Source organism: Pezoporus wallicus, unplaced genomic scaffold (genome assembly GCF_028554395.1).
Source record: "Pezoporus wallicus isolate ANWC-B61680 ecotype Strahan unplaced genomic scaffold, APGP_CSIRO_Pwel_v1 contig_6814, whole genome shotgun sequence".
Lineage (NCBI taxonomy): Eukaryota > Metazoa > Chordata > Aves > Psittaciformes > Psittacidae > Pezoporus > Pezoporus wallicus.
In genome coordinates this window covers 531,815-554,582 of record NW_026639755.1, presented here as the reverse complement: position 1 = coordinate 554,582, position 22,768 = coordinate 531,815, and the positions used below count along the sequence as shown (strand labels likewise).

The window sequence follows — 22,768 nt, the reverse complement described above, 5'->3', positions numbered from 1 at the left end:
TTTTACAGAAAGTTCTCTGACTTCTCAAATAAAGATTTCTTTCACACAGAATTACATACTTTCCCCCTGTACCTTTTCTAAAGGATGCTGAACTGCAAATCCTGGAGCTCCCTGCTAAACTGAACACCAGGTGAAATAGCAGCAGCTGAAGAACGTGTACTTTCTCACTGAAGTACCTTAGACCTGATCAGCAGGATGGCACAGGTGGCAGAAGTGAAATTCAAGTCCACTCTCTGCATTCTTTGGAGTAACTATCAAAGGGACCATCTAGCACAGTAGTTACAGTGAGGTTTAGAGCATGGAAATCTGTATAACACACTTCACACCATCTAGATGCAGATACAAAATCACACTGAGTTTGAAGACAAAAACAGGGAGAAGCACTAAGTTCTCTCTTCATCACCTGGGCTTTTATTCTGGTTATCCGAGAACATATTCAACCACCATATCAAAGCTGAATAACTACCAATGGGAAGAGTTCTGTGTTTGTAATGAGCTCACATGCACAGGTAAGGATGTTTTTTCAGAAGATGACAGATCTTTCTGCTAGATTCTGAGCTCCTCACCTGTACTTCAGCTTCTTGCAGTGGTCAACAGAAAAACCAAAACCCTATTTGGGCAACCTTATATTCTGGTTTTGCATGATTTCTCCATGAACTCTGATTCCTTCTGCCCTCCCTCTTTGACTATCCAGACAAGCTTAATGATGGTCCCATTGGAAATATGGTTTTGCGCACATTTTTTAATGCAAACACCTTCAATGTTCTACTTGGATTTCCCAGGGAAAAAAAGCTTTAGTTTCAAACCAAAATGATTAAGAAGATACAAATATCAAAATGTGTGTCCCAGGAAACAAAAGTCCTCGTGATTACTCATCAGAGTCTACTGAAATCCCACCAGTCTTCTTATTTCTTGATAGATGGGGGCAGCCAGTTCTTTGGCTTTCACTGCTCCATCCTCTAAAATCTTCATCAGATGGGATTTGTCTTCTTGGAGTTTCTTGATTTCATTCCTGATAGGTGCAAATTTTTGAATCACTGACTCTGCTACCACCATTTTGTAGTGAGCAGTGTCCAGACCAACAGATTGGTGCAGTACCTCTTCAATGCTAAGCCCTGTCACTGCAGCATGGATGGACACCAGGTTGGAGACACCAGGGCGAGTGGCTGGATCGTAGGTCACCTCTGAGGTGAAGTCAGTCACGGCTTTGCGGAATTTCAGCACTATGTCATCAGGGCTGTCTGCTATGTTCACAGTGGCCAACTTCTGCGGGTCTGACTTGGACATCTTCACTGCTGGGTCTCTGAGGGATTTTATTTTCTTTGTTGTACCTTAAGAAAAAAGAAAAGGGAATAATTATGAACAATTCTGAACACACTGAGACAGTGTTTTCCTATGACAATTGGTAGAAGAACACTTTGCAGCAGCATGACCACAGAATCAACTGCGTTGGCAAAGACCTTAAGATCATCAAGTCCACCTGTTCCTCAGCACTGCCAAGGCCACTACTAACCCATGTCACCGAGGGCCTCATCTACACAGTTTGTGAACACTTCCAGGGATGGTGACCCCAGCACTGCCCTGGGCAGCATGTTCCAATGCCTGACCAGCACCCCATGGGCTTAAAAATGAGTTGTGAGCACAATCACATATATTCCTATTTAGTCCATATGCCCTCTCTGTCCTCCTAAGCTACCTTTCTCCTCTCCCATAAACTAAATGTAAACCTAGATGCATTTCTCCCCTCCTGGTAAGCAGAAACATCTGCTGGGACAGCTCCTAGTATTTTCTGCGGCTACATAGTGATTTTCCTCAAAAACTCTCCCCTCCCTTGTATTTCTGGCACTGGGCACAAGCTACCTAGACAGCATGGACTGCACATTATTGAAGGGCTCTCTAACAGTGGAGAAACAGGTTAAATCCAGTGATAAAAAAGAATCCCAGAACAGTTAATCTCCTTACTTGAGGAAGCTCTTTCACCCAAAATCTCTTGGTAATTCTTCTAAATATTAATAAAGACAGTTATTAAAAGTTCCCTAACTAAACACTAATCAGCTCTGTTAGAAGGAAAACTCTGTTCAGCTTAGAAAGGTGTGGATATTGTACAATCTATTGAGATGTATGTGTGTACATGAAATAGCAGTATTAAGGGAATATTGCAAAGTACTTTATGAGGATCAAACCAAACTGTTTCAGTCTTTTACCAAGAAACAACTCATGGAGTACATGAAGTATCACTCATCTAGAAAGTACTCACACCAGCTGTTTTTTAGACACCTAATATAGCCAACTAAATTACTCACTCCTCATAGACAGCCTTATGTACTCAGCGAAAGAGTAAGTGCTCTTCCAGGGTCCAACTCAGACTGCCCTAGGAAGTGCTCTGTTCTGAATCACCTTTTGGAAGAGGCTGTCTCTTTTCTGCAAATTTGAAGGAGTCCATGTAATCTAACTGCCTGCAACTAGTGAGTCTGAATAGGTCCCTAACTTCACTCATCAAGGAGATTTTTGTTGCTTTGCATACACTTGTGAACCTATGCAGGTATGCTTTTCACAGGGAAAGTGAACAGTTCTTTTTTAAAAATCTTTTTCTTCAAATTGAGCTTTTTATTTCCTGGGAAACAGCCTCACCTGCACCATAAGCTACACTCAGCTCCTCACTACAGTGCTTAGTATTGAATTGCTTATTAGAAACTGCAGAGCTTGCAATACCGAGTATTCTCTGAGCTCCATTCTGAGTCTAACACCATTTTTGTCATTGAGGCTTGAAAAGTGAGAAAGGTTTATTACTGCCTGTCTTTTCTAAGGTGAGAGCTCCTTGCCCTTTTGGGGCGAAGGTCTCTGCTGTGCATTCCTCTACATTACTTACAACAAAGATGCAATGCTTCTTCCTTGCCCAGCTCTTCACATTTCTTAACAAACATGCCATTTGTGCCATCTGACTCCTCCTCACCCCCAGGCCTATGACCTAATGGCTGAGAAGATTTTCCTTGTAAGTCTCCCTGAGTCTAAGATCAAAACCCAAAAGTCTAAGCTCTGTAAGAGACCCTTACTGAAATATGAAAGTATACATTAAATACTTCAGAGAATTTTAGTACCTCTGAGCTGTTTAGCATGCTTACTGTAAACATCTACCACTCAGACCTTGAAGAATTCTGCTTGCTAGAGGTTTCGCCTTGTTGCTTACATGTCTGCTGAACTAGCAACATGGAGCAGAGACCCTACTCTTAAAAGGTTCAATACTTGAAGAGTAAGGCTGATAGGCAGCAGCAGAGTGCATCTGCCCCCCCCCGGACTAGAATACCAAACGTCACACACATTCCTCTACTGGGGATTTGCAATGCCTTATGTCTATCCTGGGAGTTTAGTTTCACAGCCTCTGGTGTCTTGTTGTCAGTTTTTAATTTTCCACTCTCTTAGCATCAGTTTGCTCCCTCTTCTTGGTCCCTGAAACTACTTCTACATATTTAAATCCATCTTCAACCCTGAAGTTCTGTTAAGGGGGAAGGAAAAAAAAAAAATAACCAAGACCAGCTCACTTAAAATGGCTTTGGGCACAGGAAAGAATTCTCCATATTTCTTGTTGAAATGTTGTGCTATATCTTGGGCTAGTTCCAGGTGCAGGACTTGATCTTCTCCAACGGGAACATGTGTCGACCTTTTAATAAAAGACAGATACAGGAAACTCAGCAAAGCTTTCTGGTTCTGCTGAAACGTCACTCAAGACTGTCACAGCTTCTGCCATGACTGAGGGCCAGACTGAGCCATGCAGTCCAAGTCAGGTATAGGTGATGTGGCAACAAGATCCCAAACTGACTGTATCCCAGGATGAGCCTGCTTTTTGCGTTGAACAGAATCACATCTCCAAGGGCAAAAATAGCCTTTTGTGAAAACATATATAGTGAAGACAGCAATAAGAGCAAATAATTAAATTCAGCTCAAAGAAAGATTTTTGTATTATCTCCTGCTGTCTCTTTAGAGATCAAAGAGCATGTGTTACAGCCTGCAAACAAAGAAAGATCTGCAAAGCATAAAGCACAAGCACCTTGCCTTGTTCTCTCAGGTTGAGAAGTTAGTACTGTAGATTTATCAAGGGAAGGAAAAAGAATAGAACAGTTCTTCTTCATGGGTCACCACTGCATAAATATCATGTGGACCAGTGCCTCTATTGCCACAAATGTTATCATTCATAGATGAGAACTGTTAGGATCAAAGGATCAATTGATCTTCTGCATTGAACTCAGTAGCTTGAATGCAGGTCTGGAGGAAAACACAATCTGCATCAGAGGACATCAGGAGGTGAAGAATCCATTACTTCCCCTGGTGATTCTTTCCCACAGTTAATCATGCTCACTAAAAATGTCTGTTTCTTTGAGATGAAGCAGACTTGAAGTCATGCCAGCTTCTGATTACTCTCCCTTCCCCAGCTGATTTTTTCCTAAGGCTTGTGGGGTATTAAGCTCTGAATCCTGGATCTGTTCCAGTGTAAGAAAGTTCACTATACATCTTTTAAATTCCCAGAAAATTTCAGTTGAACACAGTACTCCTTCCTTCCGATCCTGAATTACTGGGCTGACATCCAGGAATCAATTTGTCCACCTTTATCCCCCACCAAACAATCAGCAAGGCAACCTAAAAACAGTTACAGTAGCCAATAGGAAATCCCAGTGGCCTACAACTAACAGAAAGAAAATCAGTGACCATTATCAATATACTTTAAGCAGGTCAAAAGAAATGTTTCCATATGCCAAAATGGTTCCATATTCACAAAGTTGGCCACTAAACAGAAAACATATTATCTTTATAAATGCTTCTGCATGACTCTTTGCCTTTTTCCTTGCTGCTTTTATATATATATATACACATATATATATTCCTGTCTTAGGGGTATTTTTATTCCTTTCTGTCATATATTTACCTTCTGTCCATTTTCCTGTCTCTTTAATTCTTGGTTCATCTGAATCAGTACTGTTTTGCCCACCCTCCAGTTCTTAACTCTTCTTCATGACTGCCATGCTCCTCCTGTGTTTCCATTTCTTCCTGATTCTTGTTCCCTATATTATGTTTTCACATTAAAACATTTACTATTAGAGATATTATGCAAATTTCTTCAAAGAGATACTGTTTCTCTTTCACTTCCTTGTTTTTTGCTATGGCTGGGCAGCCTGCTGTTAATACAGGTGGCAGCAAACAAATCACAGGCTTCACTAAGGAATCACACGATCTTATTAGAGATAACATAGGTGGTTGACCTCAATGAAAGCAAGGTGATTTCTGATAAAGTTGTCTAAATTTCATTCTTAAATACTGCTTGACAATCAAATAGGAGTCACTGCTTCGAAAAGAATTTTAGTGTTCAAATTCATTCTGACTTTTGCTTGCTTCCCACTAGTTTTAATTAAAAATCAAGTGAATTAGAAATACCATCTACTGGTCTTCTGACATTACTGTTTTTCCCTGCTAATGATCACTTCAGATTAAATTTCTCTAGCTACATTTTTCTGGGTTAACAACTGGCTAATCTTGGTTACTCTGTCCTCCTAAAGTCCCTAAAGTCTTTGTAGTTCTGTATGACTTCTCTGTCTCCACAAATATTCACAACTTCAGAACAATTTCAGAAAGTATATATGCTTGGAACATAAAAATCATTAATACATAGTGCATTGTTTCTAACATTTACTTACTGAGGCAATTTAAAATAATGCACTAAAAGTTCTATCAGCTAGGCTACAAACTTTGGCATGCCGAGTCACCCGTCCCTAACCAGGGTGTACTTCCATCCACATGGGACACCACAAAAGAAATTGAACTAGCTCAGGTACCACAGGATGCAGTAAATTATTCAACAGTATCAACAGGCCTACATAGAATGACACACTAATATGGGTATGCTATATACAGCCAGTTTAAGTATCTCTGCAGTATACTGCATAAGGCATAACTACTTAAAAAAAGTATATGTATGTGTGTGAGCATGTAATACATATAATTAAGCATCAATGGGTTATAATTCCCTAACAATTATTCTGAAGCAATCAGCTTTTTCTCCTTACAGTGCTGTCATTTGCTTTCAAACCAGGCTAGATTTGAACCAGCCACTTGAGAGGTAAAAAGCTGTCATCCATTTCCAATCTTCTGATCTAATCACACCCAGCTCCCCCACTTCAGAAGTTAGCACGTTGACCTGACAGACATTCATTCCAATGCAGCTCAACAGACATTGCCCATGGGCTCACATTCTGCCTCTTACTTGTACAGCAAAATATCTGCTGCTTGAAGCACAGGGTAGGTCAACAACCCAACAGTTCCTTCATTATTCTGGCTGGCACACTTCATCTGTTTGCAAAAGAAAAACAGAGCAAAATCATGCTTTTGGCTAGGGTATCACAGGCTGTGATTTTAATTAATTCATATTCATTTATTTAATTAATTCATATCCATATCATTTTAGGATATAGAAATTAATTCAAATCTACATTGCTTTAGGATATGTATCATTTAATTCAAGGTAGTCAGGCTACTGTTTCTAATTCTGTTCTAGTAATGGCGTATCTACTTTTTGCTTTTAAGAAATAACAGTTAAATATACTAAGCCCCTTAAAATCTTCATTATTTCATCATTACTATTCAAATATCTTTAGGTTTTTCTCACCCTCTGTCTTCTGCCCACATAGTTAAGTGCCTAAGGTTCAGGGGACCTAATTTGCAAAGCCTAGCACCTGTAACACCTATCTGTGGGCTTGGAAAGTCAATCCAGTCAAAGCTGGATTTAAAAGCTTAACTTTAGAACCTCAGGTTTGAAAAGGTTGGCTTTAATCTATGCCCTGCATTAACACTGGTTGCTGTATTTAAGTTTTACTGTTTTTATTTAATTAAGAAGAAAAACAGTAAGAAAGCAAACATCTGGAGGTATTTAAGACTTCTCTGAAGTCTGCAAGCCAAACTGCTCTTAATATAGTTTTTCTTTTTTTTCCTTTTTTGATACTTCTCTCTCCTGCCTTTTGGTTCTTCTACTTAAAAAATGCCAAAATAAAATACAAGGAAATTAAATGCAAGTACTCCACTGATGTACTCCTGCTGATGATCTCCTAAGATTAAAAAGATGAACATTTTAAATTTGGAAATGCAAACATTTAAGGTGCATTAACTTTATCACTCAGCACGTTTTTAATGTTTATGATTTCTATACTCCTCTTCCAACATATGTTTCTTTTGCCCCCTCTCCCATAAGAAGTACAGAGCCACCACTCTTCATGGTAGGAAAAGAAAAGCTGTTTACGGAACTCCTTCATCAGCAAGGCTCACGATTTCCACTGTAATATCTTGTGGTTGTTTTGCATTATTAAAAAAGCACTGAAATAACTCCAAGGATCTAGCAAAATCACTTTAACTAGACTGAACAAACCTCCTATTTATTACAGTTTCTGCAAGTCTCTGCAAAAAATGTTATGTTGTAACTTCCAGCAGGAAAACGTTTACTGATAGCAACAGACCTGGAAAGACAGATTTTCCTTTTTCTGCCATATGACTTAAACCTAAAGCAAGGGTAACCAAGATACAGTTGATATTTCACAGATAAGAAGTATTTTAAGGACAGCAGTTCTACTGAATTCCCATGTAATTCCACTGAACTAAGGAAAATGCCCATACCTTCCACTGGGGCAAGCGTAGCAGACGTGGCACATTAGTTAAGCACCCAAGAATCCAGGCAAGTTCTGCATGCTCAGGAACCTGGAAGTACAAAGTCAGGATCAATTTTAGTCTTCTGCATTTATATGTCTATTTTCTCAAAATCAATAGAGAGAAATAGTATTAGAGATCAGAAAACAATTTATTTTTGTCTTATTTTTTCAGTAAGGTGAAGTGATAGGCTAATGGAAAGTTCGGGACACTGCATGGATTGAATGCACTACAGTCAAACAGCATACAAAGGCTCTTGATCCTATCCACTCTTTTTCTAAAAAAGAAAAGAAAATGCTTTAGTAACAACAGACTTGAACACACATGTAAACTAGCCAACTGCTGGCCACTATGCAACTTTGAGATATCCCCACACTTTGAGATAACACATGAATAGTTACAAAACCTCTTTGCCTTTCTCATTTCCAGTGCCAATAAGTTACCCAAGCTTCTATTTCTTCTGCATCGGGGCCCTGAATGCACTCATTTCCCTTAATTGTCCCTACCAGCTTCACCTGAGCCCTCCACTCATATTCTCTGCCCAAGACCCCAGGAGCCCCAAGACCCATTTAAGGTCAGGCCAGACTTCTCCTAATCCTTGCCTGAGCTCCATTGCACCACAAGATGTCTGGTGGTATAATAATTGCAGGTCCTTCACAGAAGCCTAAGCTAATGGGTCAGGGGACAAGAAGAGCTGGGCTGCTCCACAAGGCTCTGGCTGCAGACAGCCCCAAGCCAGGCAAAACCAGTGACCTCCCTGAGCAGGACAATGTCCTGCAGTATTTAATCAGGACAGGGTTGGTGACAGTGAGAGTCTGGTGATCATTGGACATAGCAAAGTCAACCCAGGAAGCCCAGTGAGCAAATTGGAGCAGCAAGAACAGGGCTGTGCACAGGCACATGCTGAGGTAGCTCAGATGAATACAGGGGATAAGAGTCTAAGTGGAGCACTGGGGGCACTGGGTAGAAGGTGCCTGAGTGGAGGGTCTGGGTGAAGCTTGTCAGGGCTTTGGGTGCACCAATAGGTCTGAATGACCCTGACCTGTCTGCAAAAGAGGAATAGCTGAAGCCAAACTATACTACAGCCTGAACTGTGGCTTAATTTGTCCATTTGCCCCTCAGTTCTGCAATCCTATCAAAACTAATACTGATCTGCAGGTGAAAGAGAAGGACTGGATGTCCATATACCCATTAGCTTCTTGATAGACACTCTTCAGCTTTGGCATTTCAAATACTCATTTTAGGACTAGTAAAAGAGGCAAGCATTGCTGACGCATATGCAGTTCTTTCATTTCATCTGTGTCATTTTTTCTATTGTTAGTTAGCTATACATATGATGACTCATGCTCTGCTCTTTGCTTACATGTTTGATTCATTCTTCTCAGTATTGGCAGGTTTGGGTATTTAAGAGCATCTTAAAAAAACATCTCCAAGATGTTCAAAACTTCATGCTTGCAACAATATATAGCAACCCAGATGGAAAGCAGTAGAAAGTGTTTAAAAACAAGTAAGAATTAGTAGCACTGTTAATGGCAATTCCTTTGTTGTCAGATTTTAAGTGTAGTAATTTCCTAGCTAACAGACATCAGACTATTTCTGTTGTCAATGTCGTATAGGGGTATCTGACTTCAAGGCAGCAGCTCAGTGGTTAAAGATAAGAAATATTCCAGGTTGATTCTCTTTCCCTTCTTTCTGCCTTTCCTGCAGTCTTTTTTGCTTTTAATTTTCTCATGCTGATTTTCTCTGTCACAAGACAAAGTGCAACAAGATGCACCAAATGTACCTTCTGCAAGACTCAAACAGTAAACTGAACTCTATAGAAAATACTAAGCTCAAGACCCCATTTCATTTAGAAGACATCACCATCTGGTTCAAAGTGGCTCCTCATTCCTTTCTATCAGTCACGGACAGAGGAGATGGTGCTCTGTTGCACTTGTGTTGACAAGGACTCCCTTAAAAAGCTACGCACTCACTCATCCAGCTACGTCAGACATTGCTTCCACAGCCCGGACTGCATGTGTGTTTCATTGCATCAGGGGCTTTCACATTACATCAGTTACCAAACCACCAAATTATCTGAACAGCATTTGTAGACTTGAATCTGCAGTTCTAGCAAGTTACATTCACTTTTAAGTCTCAAACACACACAGTCCTTTGCTAGACTGCTGAATATCAGGAAGAAAAAAGGGGGAGAAAATACACAGAAGAGCAGATGTTTCAGTTGAGGAAAAAAATCAGAACTGGAGCCTAACGAGTTAACATTCATCTCCCAAATTGCAGTAACTGACTATGTTAGCATGTGAATCAGGAGGTACTAGGCTGAAACTACAAATCATTTATCAGACTTAATCACGGTTTAAGCTACTGTGTTTTACTTGGCAAGAGGGACAGGTAATTGCTGCATCTGGTTGGTCACCATGCATCAGCTCAAATGTGGTTACTCATTAAGCTACAGTACTCCATCACTTTGATTGCATATCTTCAGATACAAATAAACTGGAAGAAGTGAAGATGTATACGATACCAGGAAAAGAAAGGCCTATTCTACACTTCCTTTGTGGCATGTATGTGTGCTACATGTTACTATGAACTGGTGTAATGAACCATTGCGTTCTGTCCTCAGAACAGACTTTTCAGCATCTGAAGGGGGCCTACAAGGATGCCAGACAGGGAATCTTCATCAGGAACCACAGTGGTAGGACAAGTGGCAATGGATTCAAAGTGAAACAGGGAAGATTTAGGTTAGATATAAGGAACCTCACCCTCTTTACTGTGAGGGTGGTGAGGCAATGGAACAGGCTGCCCAGAGGAGTGGTAAATGCTCCTCTTCTGGCAGTGCTCAAGGCCAGGTTGGAAGAGCCTTGGGCGACATGGTCTAGTGCGAGGTGTCCCTGCTGATGGCGGGGGTTTGGAACTAGCTGATCCTTAGGTCCTTTCCAACCCAAACTATTCTATGATTCTACGACTTTCCTATTCAAAACCTGATTTTGAAGACTTTCAAAAGAAGATTCCATTCAAGAATACTAGAGAATTCTTTCAGGACTGAAATTATTTGAAATCAGTGTGACCACTTTTATTTAGACTTTTTTTTCCTCCATTTGTAAGAATATCCTCAAAAAGGACACAAACTACTGTGCTTAATTCATCTACGTCTTAGCCTGCCCTTCCTCATGCATTTTATTGAACTAAATATTAATCTTTGAATCTTTTGGATTCCAATAGGAAATATATTTAATTGGAAAAGGCCTCTTTCCCAAAAGATGCCTTTTTTAACCAGAAGAATCAAATGCTTGATGTAGTTTTATTTAGCGTAAGGCACCATCTCACTTAACATCACTTGATTACTATTATTGTCTTGATGTGTGGGTCAATAACAATCCCACTAGCACATTTTCTCTTTGATTCAATCCCACAAGGACTTTTATTTTCCCACAGTACTACAGAGAGAGGCAATCCCTCTAGGAAATAGAAATGAAACAGAAAAGACAACTCATCTTTGTATCAATCCGTCAACTGATTTGCAGTTGCTTCCTATTCCGTTAGGTTGCATTTATTGTGCCACCACAAGGAAGACCTTTGTCAAAGTCTCTACGCAGTTTTCATTTAAAAAAGTAGGAGGTCTTCTGCCTTTTCATTTTTAAAGGATTTCACTCAGAATCTAACCATGTTATCTAGGAAATAAAATATACAGAGTTCCAATCCATTCAGTTTATTCAGTGTATACTTGAACCAGTAAAGAATTTAGTTTGCATCTGACAAGAGTAGTACCCTCTGGAGCTATGATGTACTTCAGGAATGCCCCAGCTTTCTGAAAGAGGACAGCTAATAAGCAGCTTAGCTCTTTTCCAATGGAAGCAGCAGTTTCTCAGCAGTGTCCTCTCCCCCAAATCCCCCAGGATAAAAATCCTACAAAACTTAGAAAACCTTAATTCTATGTCCAACAAAGAGAACTCACAGCTAGTGACAGTTCCTGAACTGTATGTCCAACCAACCTCCAAGATTGCCACAATCACTTCTAATTCTGAAAACCAGCTATCTAATCCATTAAATGCTTTGTGTCAATTCCAGCTACTTCTGTGTTCTGAAAGAATATAATAGCTTATTTTCAATAAAAACATTATTTTCTCAAGAAATATTTCTTGTAGTTTGGCTGAAAATCTCTGGAGGACTAACAGTCTTGTAAGTCCTGTGTTTATTGTTTCCCATACAAAGCCAACTACTTCCCATTAACAGTTTTCACAAACAAGTTTAACCAGATCCATATAGTAACCCCAAATCATACCCTTTGCTGAGTGAATACATCAAATCATTAACTTTTTCTTCTCCTGTGCTCTTGCCCACTCTAACAGTTTTCTTTCCTAATTTGTTCCAAGTCTGTAAAACCCATCAATATTCCTCAAAGGGTAGAGATGGTCATCTCTCTGCTATTCCCAGTACCACATTTCCTCCTTGATTTCCATTGCATTAAGCGTCCCCCACAACCTGGCTTACTAAACACTAATCAAAGAGTTACTTCCAGAACAAACTACTTACATCCATTTCTTGTGGCCCAACAAAACCAAGGCTGCCCAGTCAGATTCCTTTTGTTTTTAAAGCACACTTATTTAGCAGAGGTGGCCACTTCCAAGTGACAATGAGCAGTTGTCTAGAAGGCACAACCATTTCTGCTTCTTCAGCTGGATGAATGCCCTGCCCTCCCTTTTTACAGACAAAGAGCTTCTCAGTTGTTCACTCCTGTGGCCATTTGACATTATTAAACTCAGATCACAAGTTACACTTCGATCACCTCTGAGATGTTATATGCTGAAGTACAACCTCAGGGCTTCTCCTTGCAGATCCATTATTTTGTCCTTGATCTTAGCTATTCCATACCAAGTTACTGCTGCTACTCCCTGGCCACAGCCAAAGCTGATGATATACATGGATAAGCAACAGCTACTTTTAGCGCAACTAGTTCTAGCTGACTTTCCATGCTGAGACATACAGCTCAGGAGGACAGCAAGCAATGCGGTTCAAGAACATGGATACTTTGAGCAGATCTGAAAGCTGGCAAACCAGCAACATTGGAACTTAGCTTTCTGAGGTTTATATACATAGTTGCGTGTCAGCAGCTGAAGTGGCAATCAACCTGCAAGAAGAGATGCAGTGTTCCATTTTCAAGATGGACTTCCCTAAGTTGCAACCTACAGCCCTTCTCTGTAAAAGACTGCAAATTTGCTGCGTATCTGTTACGTGGAGCCAGCTTCCCCTCAGCAGTGTAACCTCATGAAGGGCTACATTTTAAATGGGCAATAAATGTCAAAGACTTGATTTTGACAGTGTAGAGGACAAACAGGTCTGAAGAAGTAATTTGGATAGTTGTGTATGAAAAGAAATCTGACCAGAGGAAGGAAAGTGTCCTAAAGAAAGAAAGAAAATGAAACGTTATTCGTTAGGATTTTTGTCTCTTCCAGAAGTACCAGTTAGTGCTCCCAAAAGGCCTTGTAGAAGAAGGTGCTGCTCACATTTATTTTTCTTGAATAAGAAGTAGGATTTTATTAATGGCTAAGGCTGCAAGCAGTATGTCCAGGACACTTGGTAATGCATCTCTGTATCATACAGCTAGAGAGAATAAGAAGGCCATAAACAAAACAAAATAGACTGCTCTTGAATCAAATGCACACAGCAACTGAACACCCAGTAAGACACTTTCATGACAGAAAATTTGACGTGGTATCCCAAATTCCTGTTCAAAGAAATAACTCAGGTGTAGGTGGAATAAGTTCATGGTTACAAAGGCAACATCTGATTTTACAGAACACATTAAGCAATGTGCTGAATTGGGGGGGTGGCTGTCTATCAGTATTTACACCTTTCACTGTTACCTTTGAACATGTTCACAACTTATCTTCATGTATATTTAGTTAAAACTTATAGAATAAGACCCTGACCAAGAATATCCCTACTGGAATCAGGTGACTTGGTTATAAACCCAGATGGAACACAGTATTTTGGCCAAGGAACCCTTTTCCCTCCCTTTATTCATTCTGAAATTAAATTATTTGCAGAAACAAGCTCCTAGTCTGACAATACTGTTTGAGGAAGTAGTTTGGTGTGGCCAGAAGACTGTTGGGGAGAGGAACACCCAACAGCTACATAACAGCATGAGATAAACTAGGTAAATTAATGAAGAAGGAAGGGAAAAAAAGAACCATGACTTTTCTTCCCACTAAGCTCCAATTACCTCTAGCCCAGTCCTGTGGGGGAGAAAACAGAGGGATGAGAGAAGCAGAATCATTTTCTAAATTAAACAGTTACATACTTCCTCTTCTGACAGGAAGTTTTCAATGGACTATGCTAAATTACGGACTTTAATGAATTTATAAGCTATGATGCAATGGAAGCTTTTCAGCCCCTCTGAAAATTGGACAAGAAGTAGCATGAATGTATTCCAACTCTGCCCACAAAACAAAGCAGCTGGATACTTCTGGAAAATAATAGCAGGGAAAGAGTGTGAACATAGAAATTATCGTAGTTTGGCTTTTCAAGGCTAAGACAAATTGGCAAATTCCCACCTCCCAGAGTTACTTCTTCAATTTGCTTGCACGCTGCAAGGATACTGCAGCTGATTATATTCGGGAAATAAATCACCCCCTCCAGAAGGCTGAAAACTGCAATTTTCTACCCAGAAACAGAATGTTATGTTGTCCAGAAACTCACAGTGCTCCTCACAGAAGTGTGAGTAGAGCAGAACAGGCACTGCTGCTAAATCAACTTCGAGGGAATTTTAGTTTCTCTTCGGACATTCTGCATATGTCTACTACAACAGGTAGGTGGACAGGAAGAACCGCCTGAGATCACATAAAAGCAACTGCAGTTTCTGCCATTGTTTTGACTGTGAAGCAGATGAGATACGAGATGGTTATGGGTAAGAACTGAAATGTGTATTGTACCCACCAGGAATCAGAGAAAATGGGTTATACCGTATAAGCTTCCCACGTGCGCAGATTGCTTACTGTCTTCCTTATTTCTGCCCTGTAGTCCTTTTTGGTTTTCATAAAATAGTCTAAGTTTTATGAAAGACAACTGGTACAGCTTTTATCAGTTATGGTACAACTTAAAGAATATATTTGCTCTTTCTTCTAGGATTTTCAGGATATATTGGATATGTCATTATTCTGTTGCTTCTCTTTTATGCCTGATAAGCAAAGGCAGGCAGTTAAAGTGTATCTTGATGTTATTTTCTCTAAGATCAAATTGGGGTTTGCACATCTCGCAGCTGTGCTCCAAAGAAAAAGGCATCATCTTGAAATCTGCATTTATTTGTATTGTTTTAGAAATTGTCCCTCTTCTATGACTTGTCTCACAAGTTGACCTGTCTTCCTACTTCAGAAGATAGGATTGAACAAGCTGTAACAGAAGAGCTGCTCTCACTGGAGGCCACTCCAGTGTCCAACGTGTTCCACAACTGGGTTTTCCTAGATACTCTAATAAAATGTGCTTGTTTGTAACCCTTCGCAGACAATGCAGGTCCAAACACTCCCCTAAATATTCAGCATCATCCTTCTTGCTTCTAAATATTTTGAAGGTATCATCACTTGTTCTTTGTAGCAAATACTCCCCTAAGCTGGAGTTCAAGTCTGTACATGTTAACGTAAGTGTGGGAGGCATTTGGTGGACTGCTATGTATGGACATGAAATATGCAGCCAGCTATTAACTTCCTGTTTATATATATTATAAAACCCTGTAGTTTATAAATGGTAGATTCTGAAGCATACAGAACTAATTTTCATAAAACTAGCACTTTAAGGGTAATTTAGCTGTACACCTGATACATCAGAAACAGCCTTTCATCTCTTGATTGTATTGGAAATGATGGTAAAATGTGGGAAAAGTCTGGAGCTCTGGATTACAGATCCAATCTGCACAAACCCTGTTGTAAATAACAGCCTACTGGCAGTGAAACCCTTACCAAATGCACAAGCCTTTTGGGAAAAAAAGAGATCAATATTCTTTTTCACATATTACAAACATTCCAGAGAAGCAACAGAAGTGCCAACAGAAAGAAAGTACAGAAAGAGTAAGCCAAACAAACCAACACATCCCCCTCTTCAGTAACTGTAGACCATTCTTGCCCAGGTTAATCCAGAGAAAGTTAAGAGGCCACAGAAGCATCTACAATGACTGACTGAGCAATTTCCTTCATGGGACTTACCATTACCAGCATCCTTTTGCAGCGCAGGTAATGAATTCTGCTGTTACTGTTCCAGAATCAGGGTACTACCAGCCATTAGTTGGAAGAAACTAATCAGAAGAAACTGCAGTAGCACTTCTGTGAGCTACAGTTCTCCTAATTCTCAAGATAGAACTCAAAATACACTAATAATTGTAGAGTTAATCTACTGAGAAATCTCTCATTTATGAGTTTGATCTGGTATTGAAGAGAGACATTTACTTTGCCTGTAAGCAAGTACCTAAAGCAGTTCTTTATTTGCAGCTGGATTTTCACTGTTTTCCAGTGGACCTCTGGAAATACAGCCTATTTCAGGATACAAATGGGTTTTGTCACTTTGCTTTACACCTCAGCCAGATGTTTGTAAACAAAATAGTGGGGTTTCAGACCACCCTTGGAGAGTGCTGCAGTGGCTGGAAAGGGGAGGTCAGCTCCTTCTTTGGAAAACGGAGCAGTTACCAAGCCAAAAATCAAGCCATAAACTTTCCTGATTAGCAATAGCTGCAATCCATTTCACACCCTTGTTTTTAGGAACAATCATCTTGATATTATGACATTCCATACTATACTATTTCATTATCATACTAAAACAATAATCACATTAGCAGGGTTCCTGTCTCCTTTCCTCACATCAAGCACTACACACAGATATTCCTTTTAATTGCTTCCAGAGAAACATCTGGTCCTGCCAATGCCGTTGTAACAGACCATAGTGCATCTCTGGGTATACTTGACCAGTACACTTGACTGGGGTAGGCAACACACCACTTCAGCCTGAACCACTTCAGAAACAGTCTGAATTCACAAACAATTGTAAAAGACCTTCTTTGATACTAGAAAAAGGACTTTCAGGTCCAGAGAAGGGCAATGGAGCTGGTGAAGCATCTGGAGCCACAAATCTGATGAGGAACGACTGAGGGACCTGGTGGGGTTTAGTCTGGAGAAGAGAAGGCTCAAGGGGGATCTTATGATGCTCTACAACTACCTGACAGGAGGTTGTAGTGAGGTGGGATCAGTCTTTTCTCCCAAGTAACAAGAAACAGAACAAGAAGAAACAGCCTCAAGCTGTGCCAGGGGAAGTTTAGGTTGGCTATTAGGAACAATAATAGCCAACTTTACTTTTTTTTCTCTGTTAGTCTCTTTAACAGAGGCCAGCCTAACCACTATAACAGAAATCAGATTAATTTTTGGTGTTGGAAACTCTTGTTTGCTAAAGCTGAACATTTTTCAAGCCTAGCTAGCTAAAGTTTCACTGGCTGTTGACTGCACTGGCTCTGTAGAAGCATCAGTTACAGTTCTGTCCTCCCATCATTTCCGAGTCTGATACTTTCTCTTTAGGGACTCAAAGACTCAGTCTCTGCATTACTATATTCTGAAAGATACAGCATACTTTCTGTGGTTGCTCAGCCTGCAAAAAGGAAGGCTCTGGGGAGACCTTATTGAGGCCTTTCAATACCTTAAAGGTGTCTACAAAAGAGCTGCTGAGGGAGGCTTTACAAGGTCCTGTAGGGACAGGACAGGGGGGAATGGCTTTAACCTGCCAGAGGGAAGACTGAGACTGGACAGAAGGAAGAAGTTCTTCCCTGCAAGGGTGGTGAGGCACTGGCTCACGTTGCCCAAAGAAGCTGTGGCTGCCCCATCCTTGGCAGTGCTCAAGGCCAGGTTGGATGGGGCTTGGAGCAACCTGGTCTGTGGCAGGTGGTTGGAGCTGGATGAGCTTTAAGGTCCCTTTCAACCTAAACTAGTCTCAGATTCTAATAACTGTAATGTAAGAGCCTCAGTGATAATCTGCTGGCTTCAAGGGAAGTCTCTGTGCTGGCTTTAGCAAGACCTGGAACAGCTGTAGTTTAGCTTTTGGACATGTAAGAATGTAAGAAAAGCAACACTGGAACAGCCCAAATATTCATCTCCAAGAGCAATCATCAGAAAAGAGCCTAAGTACAAAACAGCATCCCAATTGTTGTTGCAGCACTACCTGCAGAAGTGGTACCTCATGTATAGAACAGTCCCCAGCAGATATTTCAGATGAATACAGCAAGTCCTTTCCTGAATTCATACACGTTTCAGCATGCACTGTATCTTCTGCCAAGGAGTCTTGTAGCCTAATTGTGGATTTCATTAAATTCAGTTCATGTTGAATCTACCAGGTACTAATTTATTTTGACACTTGATTTTGATTCATGTTCTTCAATGGATAAACCACACATTCTCTATCTATTTTCTCCATTTTACTTTCTGTTTTATAAACCTTTACTTTATTCTTCTCTAACCACAACCTTCTTCATCTCCTAGGCTGAAGAGTCCTGCCTGTGTATCTAGTCCGTGTTGTAACTAGCTGAATCATTCAACTGCTTGAAAGGAATTAAAAACAAAACTCCAGGTTGTTTTTTACTGCATCATTGGCTTTCCAGTATATGTAGCCTCAATATGAATGAATTTAAGTCAGAGCAGAGACAAAATAAAACCCAAGCTGGTAACTTCCTAAAAAGAATAAACAGACTTGAACAAAGCATAAATGAATTTAAACATTTCTCCATTAGAATTCTGAGCTAATCTATTTATTTTTTTTAATACAGAGGAAAAATGAAGCGGGAAGTGTATCTGTCTTCATCATTTCAATATCCACCAGGGATATGGAGCTATGATTGTCATTTGCAGTTTGACAACCACAGGAAACTCTGCCTGTAAAGAACCATGTTCAAAGGAGGAATTTAATATCACAATTTCATCTTGCACTGATACAATTCAGGCTCCATGCATATCAACTTCGCAGTTGTTGCAAGTCAGACATCCGTTAAAGATGTCTTCAGAAGAGCAGAAGCTATGACACATCTGCGTCTGTCAGAAATCATGTAAGTTTGCCAGTTTAGAGTCAATAACAGAAAGTTAATGAAGCAAGAAACTAAATTGTGTTCCAGGAAAATGCAGCATGTGATAGACTAAGCTGACATATGCCAAGTAGGAAAGTAAGCCCAGTACCCCTTGGGGTGGTCAAGAGCAGAAGCAAATGTCTCACATATGAATTACCAGATCAGGTGGAAAAAGGTACATATGTAAAGCAGGTTACAACAAAGGGAAAAAAAAAATCCCAGAGAAGACATTAACTCCCTGGTGATGGAACCTACACAAAACTTACCATGCCAGCTACCTGCTGGAGATAACTGTGCAGCTGGCAGACTAATTGCTAAGTGCTGGTATGAAATCACAGAAATGTGTTTTACTTGCCTTTACTGGCTTTATGGTTGCACAGACTACATTTATGCATTTATGATTTAACTTTTTGTGACTAAAGTGGGTCTTACAGAGCTAAATTAACAGTCTCCTAACAGGCTTTTTCAGTGTTTTACTCATAACCTGCATTAACTCCTAGCTCTGCCTGGGAAATTTCAAGCATACTTATCCCTAAATTGACTTCTCAAACATGGTTTCAGCCACTTCGAAACAGCAGCAAGGCCTAAGTTCGCAATGCAACATTGCTATCATTTTCTACACTGACACAAAGGTGATCAATGCTATACTCAGTCATTAACATGTGTGGAAAGCCTCTTATTGAGAAACAAACCTAATATAACAGGAGCACTAACCAGTGACTGTCGGAACAGGAAACACTTCTTCGGGTCAATACCACAGGCAAGGATGGCAGCAGTGGTGTCCAGTATGTTCTGGCGCAGGACAGCTGGTTCCTTGGGCATGGTGAGAGAGTGCATGTCCATAATGCTATACAGCACTGAGCTGCACTCTTCCTGCAGATTCACCCAGTTCTGAATGGCTCCAAGGTAGTTACCCAGATGAGGTGTCCCAGTTGGCTGGATACCAGAGAAAATCCGATCCACGATCATATTCTGTTAGCAAACAATTCATAAAATTAACAAGTGAATTTTAGGGACAGACTCTTTTACATTTGATAGTCATTAATAAAGCCTCACTTACACCTGTCTCTACTCCTATCAGTGTATTCATTTATAAATTACCTCAGGATTAACTAAAAGTAACTGCAGTGTCAATCCTAATACTCCTAATACTCAGAGAGACTGACAACCAGTGTTGATTTTAAGCAGTCAGACTGCATATACAAACTGACATAGCTGTAAATAAGGTCAGTGAAAACTAGATCTCAGAAGACAAGTCATAGATTCTTTCATCCTTTTTTGATCTTTTTGATCCTCATCTTTCATCCTTCTATGATTCTATGATTTGGAACCGAAGCTGTATGTTTCTCTTTAGAACATTATCCACTCTGATACAGAAACTCGGGATCACAGCCTAGAGAAATGGAAACATTTTTGTGGTAAACATATGCAGTATCCCAGTAGGCTGCCAGCTTAACTCCCACCAACACTCAAGTCTTATTTGTCTAACTGCAAAGACCATTTTGAGCAGTTCCTGAAAGAAACCGAGTCCTTGTCCCAGAGGTCAAAGAATAATGAAGAGATTATCAAAATTCTGAAACTACCCATCTTGGCAGCAGTACAGTTTCTGAAAGGGCTTTACAAAGAAATACTGCTATAGCTCAAGGTCACACCTGGAATACTGTAGATGCACCAGTACCAGTAATATGTCAACATCTGATGAGATTTCACAGAGAAGCAGCAAAAAACGTCACGAAGAAGCTAAGGTTGGGAATAAAGATTTAAAAACTTGAAAAATGTACAGCTTGGCTAAGTAACAGTTACCATCTTGGAAAGTTTGTTTTCCTGCATCCCAGCCTTCCATTTGACCATTTTCTCAGAGCCCCAAGCTGTCAGCACATGATCGATTACCTCCCCGACCTTCCCAAAGAATTCCACTATATCCAGAAGTAACTCAGCAATGTTCCATGTGAAAATGCTTGCTACATGCCAAGCTGTAAGAACATGTAAGACTTACAAATGAGGGTCCCACCAACCTCAGCACGGAGCTCTAGTCACAAAGCTGCTCAATACAAACCCTCAGTCTCTTGTACAGCAGGAACATCAACTTCATTATGCCTCTGGTTACATGATCATTTTCCTGCTATATTTTATAAGCCACACTGATATCAAAGTAGAGCGATTAATGTAGTCTGTTTTCATTGCTGTGAACCTCCTACATACTACTAAAAACCCACAAAAAATGGCAGCAGGAGTCAAGGCCAAGTAGCATTATCTTTAACTATTAAAAAAAAAAATAAAACCCCCAAACTTCAAATTGACTTAATTTTGACTCAGACTCCAGAAAAAAACAAATAAGAATTTCCAAGTAGATAAGACTTTGTATTTTTAAACATGATCTACAGTTCAGCCATTTCCTTCAAAATGTGCTGGATAATTCTCATTGCTTTCAAAGTAAGCCTGGTTTTCAGCTAAGCCAATTTTCTTATCCAATGTTGAAGTGTTTGTGCTGACAGGTAAGAGCAGGTCTGGGCTAGCAGCGATGCTGACTTTTCCTGCTCACATAAATACCTACACTTTTCAGTGCAGGCGGTAACCCCCCTCACCTCATCCTAAGTATCTTCTTGACTTCTAGTATATTCTTGAGTCATTTTCTAAGATCTCTTCTAGAACCTCCAGCACGGGAGCTGCAAACTAGTCACTGCAATGAAAAGCACACGATTTCCTCCAACAGCAATTCTAACTTCAAGTGGTTGTGCTCCAGTCCTTAAACATCCGTGCCTTTTTTCTGCATTACACAAACATGGAATTATGCTACTCCTTTTTTTTTGCCATTTGATCACCTGTTTTCGTAGGAAACTACAGCAGAGCATTTGTAACCACTTGCGGAACCCACTCACCTCCCGCTAGGCTACTACCTGGCCCAAGGGCTGCAACCAGCTTCTTGTTGGCACTGAGAAGGGTCTCAACGTCCATAAATCTTCTAGAAACTCAGAGAACTTTGGATGCATGGAGCTTCAGAGCTGTACGTATGTTACTAAGGGCATGATCACTTGTTAGGCAATGCAATCACTTGCTAGGCAACGCAACTTTACAGGCATAACATTTGTCTTTTGCTTCCTATGTTCCTGCTCTTCACCAAGAGAATAAGAACCCAAGAAGAAACCAAGGCTATAAACAGATGATGACTACGATGGTGTTCTGCCCTACAGGGATCCCAGAACAGCTGGTTAGTTGTCAGAGCACATTTCCTCATCTCATCCGTCTTCTAGCACTCAGTTCAAATCGTGATATTCCTTCACACAATTCTAATTCTCCCCAGTGCTGCCTACTATGTAGCACCCATTTAGATGTCTAATCACACTCTGCCACACAGGCTGTAAATTCTTACATCATTAATCTCCATTTTCTTATCAGTTTCATCCCTCCTGTGTTCATGTATTCTTTCCTTCCTGCACTTGCGCTTTTCACCCCCTGCTTCCCAGAAGAACTCTTGCATGGAATATCAAGACAGTAAGGAGGCACAGAGAATGCCATATGGTAAGGAAGCTATTGCTACCATTACTCCAGTGACTTTATGCAAAATGTTTCCTACCTGCACTGTTAGAACAGCTTAGAAACTTCCTAATCTTCTAGTAATCCACTATGGATGTGCATTAAATAAAGTGTGTTGAGATGACTATGTTAAAAGTATAGTGAAGAAACTTGTACATCTTTCAACTACCTAGACAAACCTAGACAAGGACAGCATCACCTGAAATATCTTCTGATGTTATTGCTTCTTTTCCCTGGGACACTGAAGCTAATGGTACTTCAGTGCAGAAGCAGCTCTACCCCCTGGGATAAATGCGCGTTATAACCCTCTGTGCAGTCAGCACAGATCAGCTCATGTGCCAACACCCTGACCCAAAAAGAGCTGGCACCCTGAGCCTGTGGACTCCACAAACCTTGTCAGTCCTCAAGTCACAAAGACTCCATTCCCTTGCAGCCACACTCCCTGCTTCATATACTTCCTATGCCATGTTC

General features: G+C 40.4%; 1 protein-coding gene across 2 annotated transcripts in view; it reads right to left on the bottom strand.

Moving 5' to 3' along the window:
• Positions 1-388: 388 nt before the first annotated feature.
• The window catches only part of WARS2 (tryptophanyl tRNA synthetase 2, mitochondrial), a 45,074-nt gene continuing 22,694 nt past the window's right edge, over positions 389-22,768 (bottom strand). For both annotated transcript variants that reach the window (XM_057415940.1, XM_057415941.1), the window contains exons 2-6: positions 19,478-19,735; positions 7,651-7,731; positions 6,251-6,336; positions 3,540-3,658; positions 389-1,331 (exon numbers count right to left, since the gene is read on the bottom strand). In XM_057415940.1, the coding sequence (XP_057271923.1) occupies positions 883-1,331; positions 3,540-3,658; positions 6,251-6,336; positions 7,651-7,731; positions 19,478-19,735 (993 nt within the window). In that variant the 3' untranslated portion in view covers positions 389-882. The remainder of the gene's footprint in view (positions 1,332-3,539; positions 3,659-6,250; positions 6,337-7,650; positions 7,732-19,477; positions 19,736-22,768) is intronic.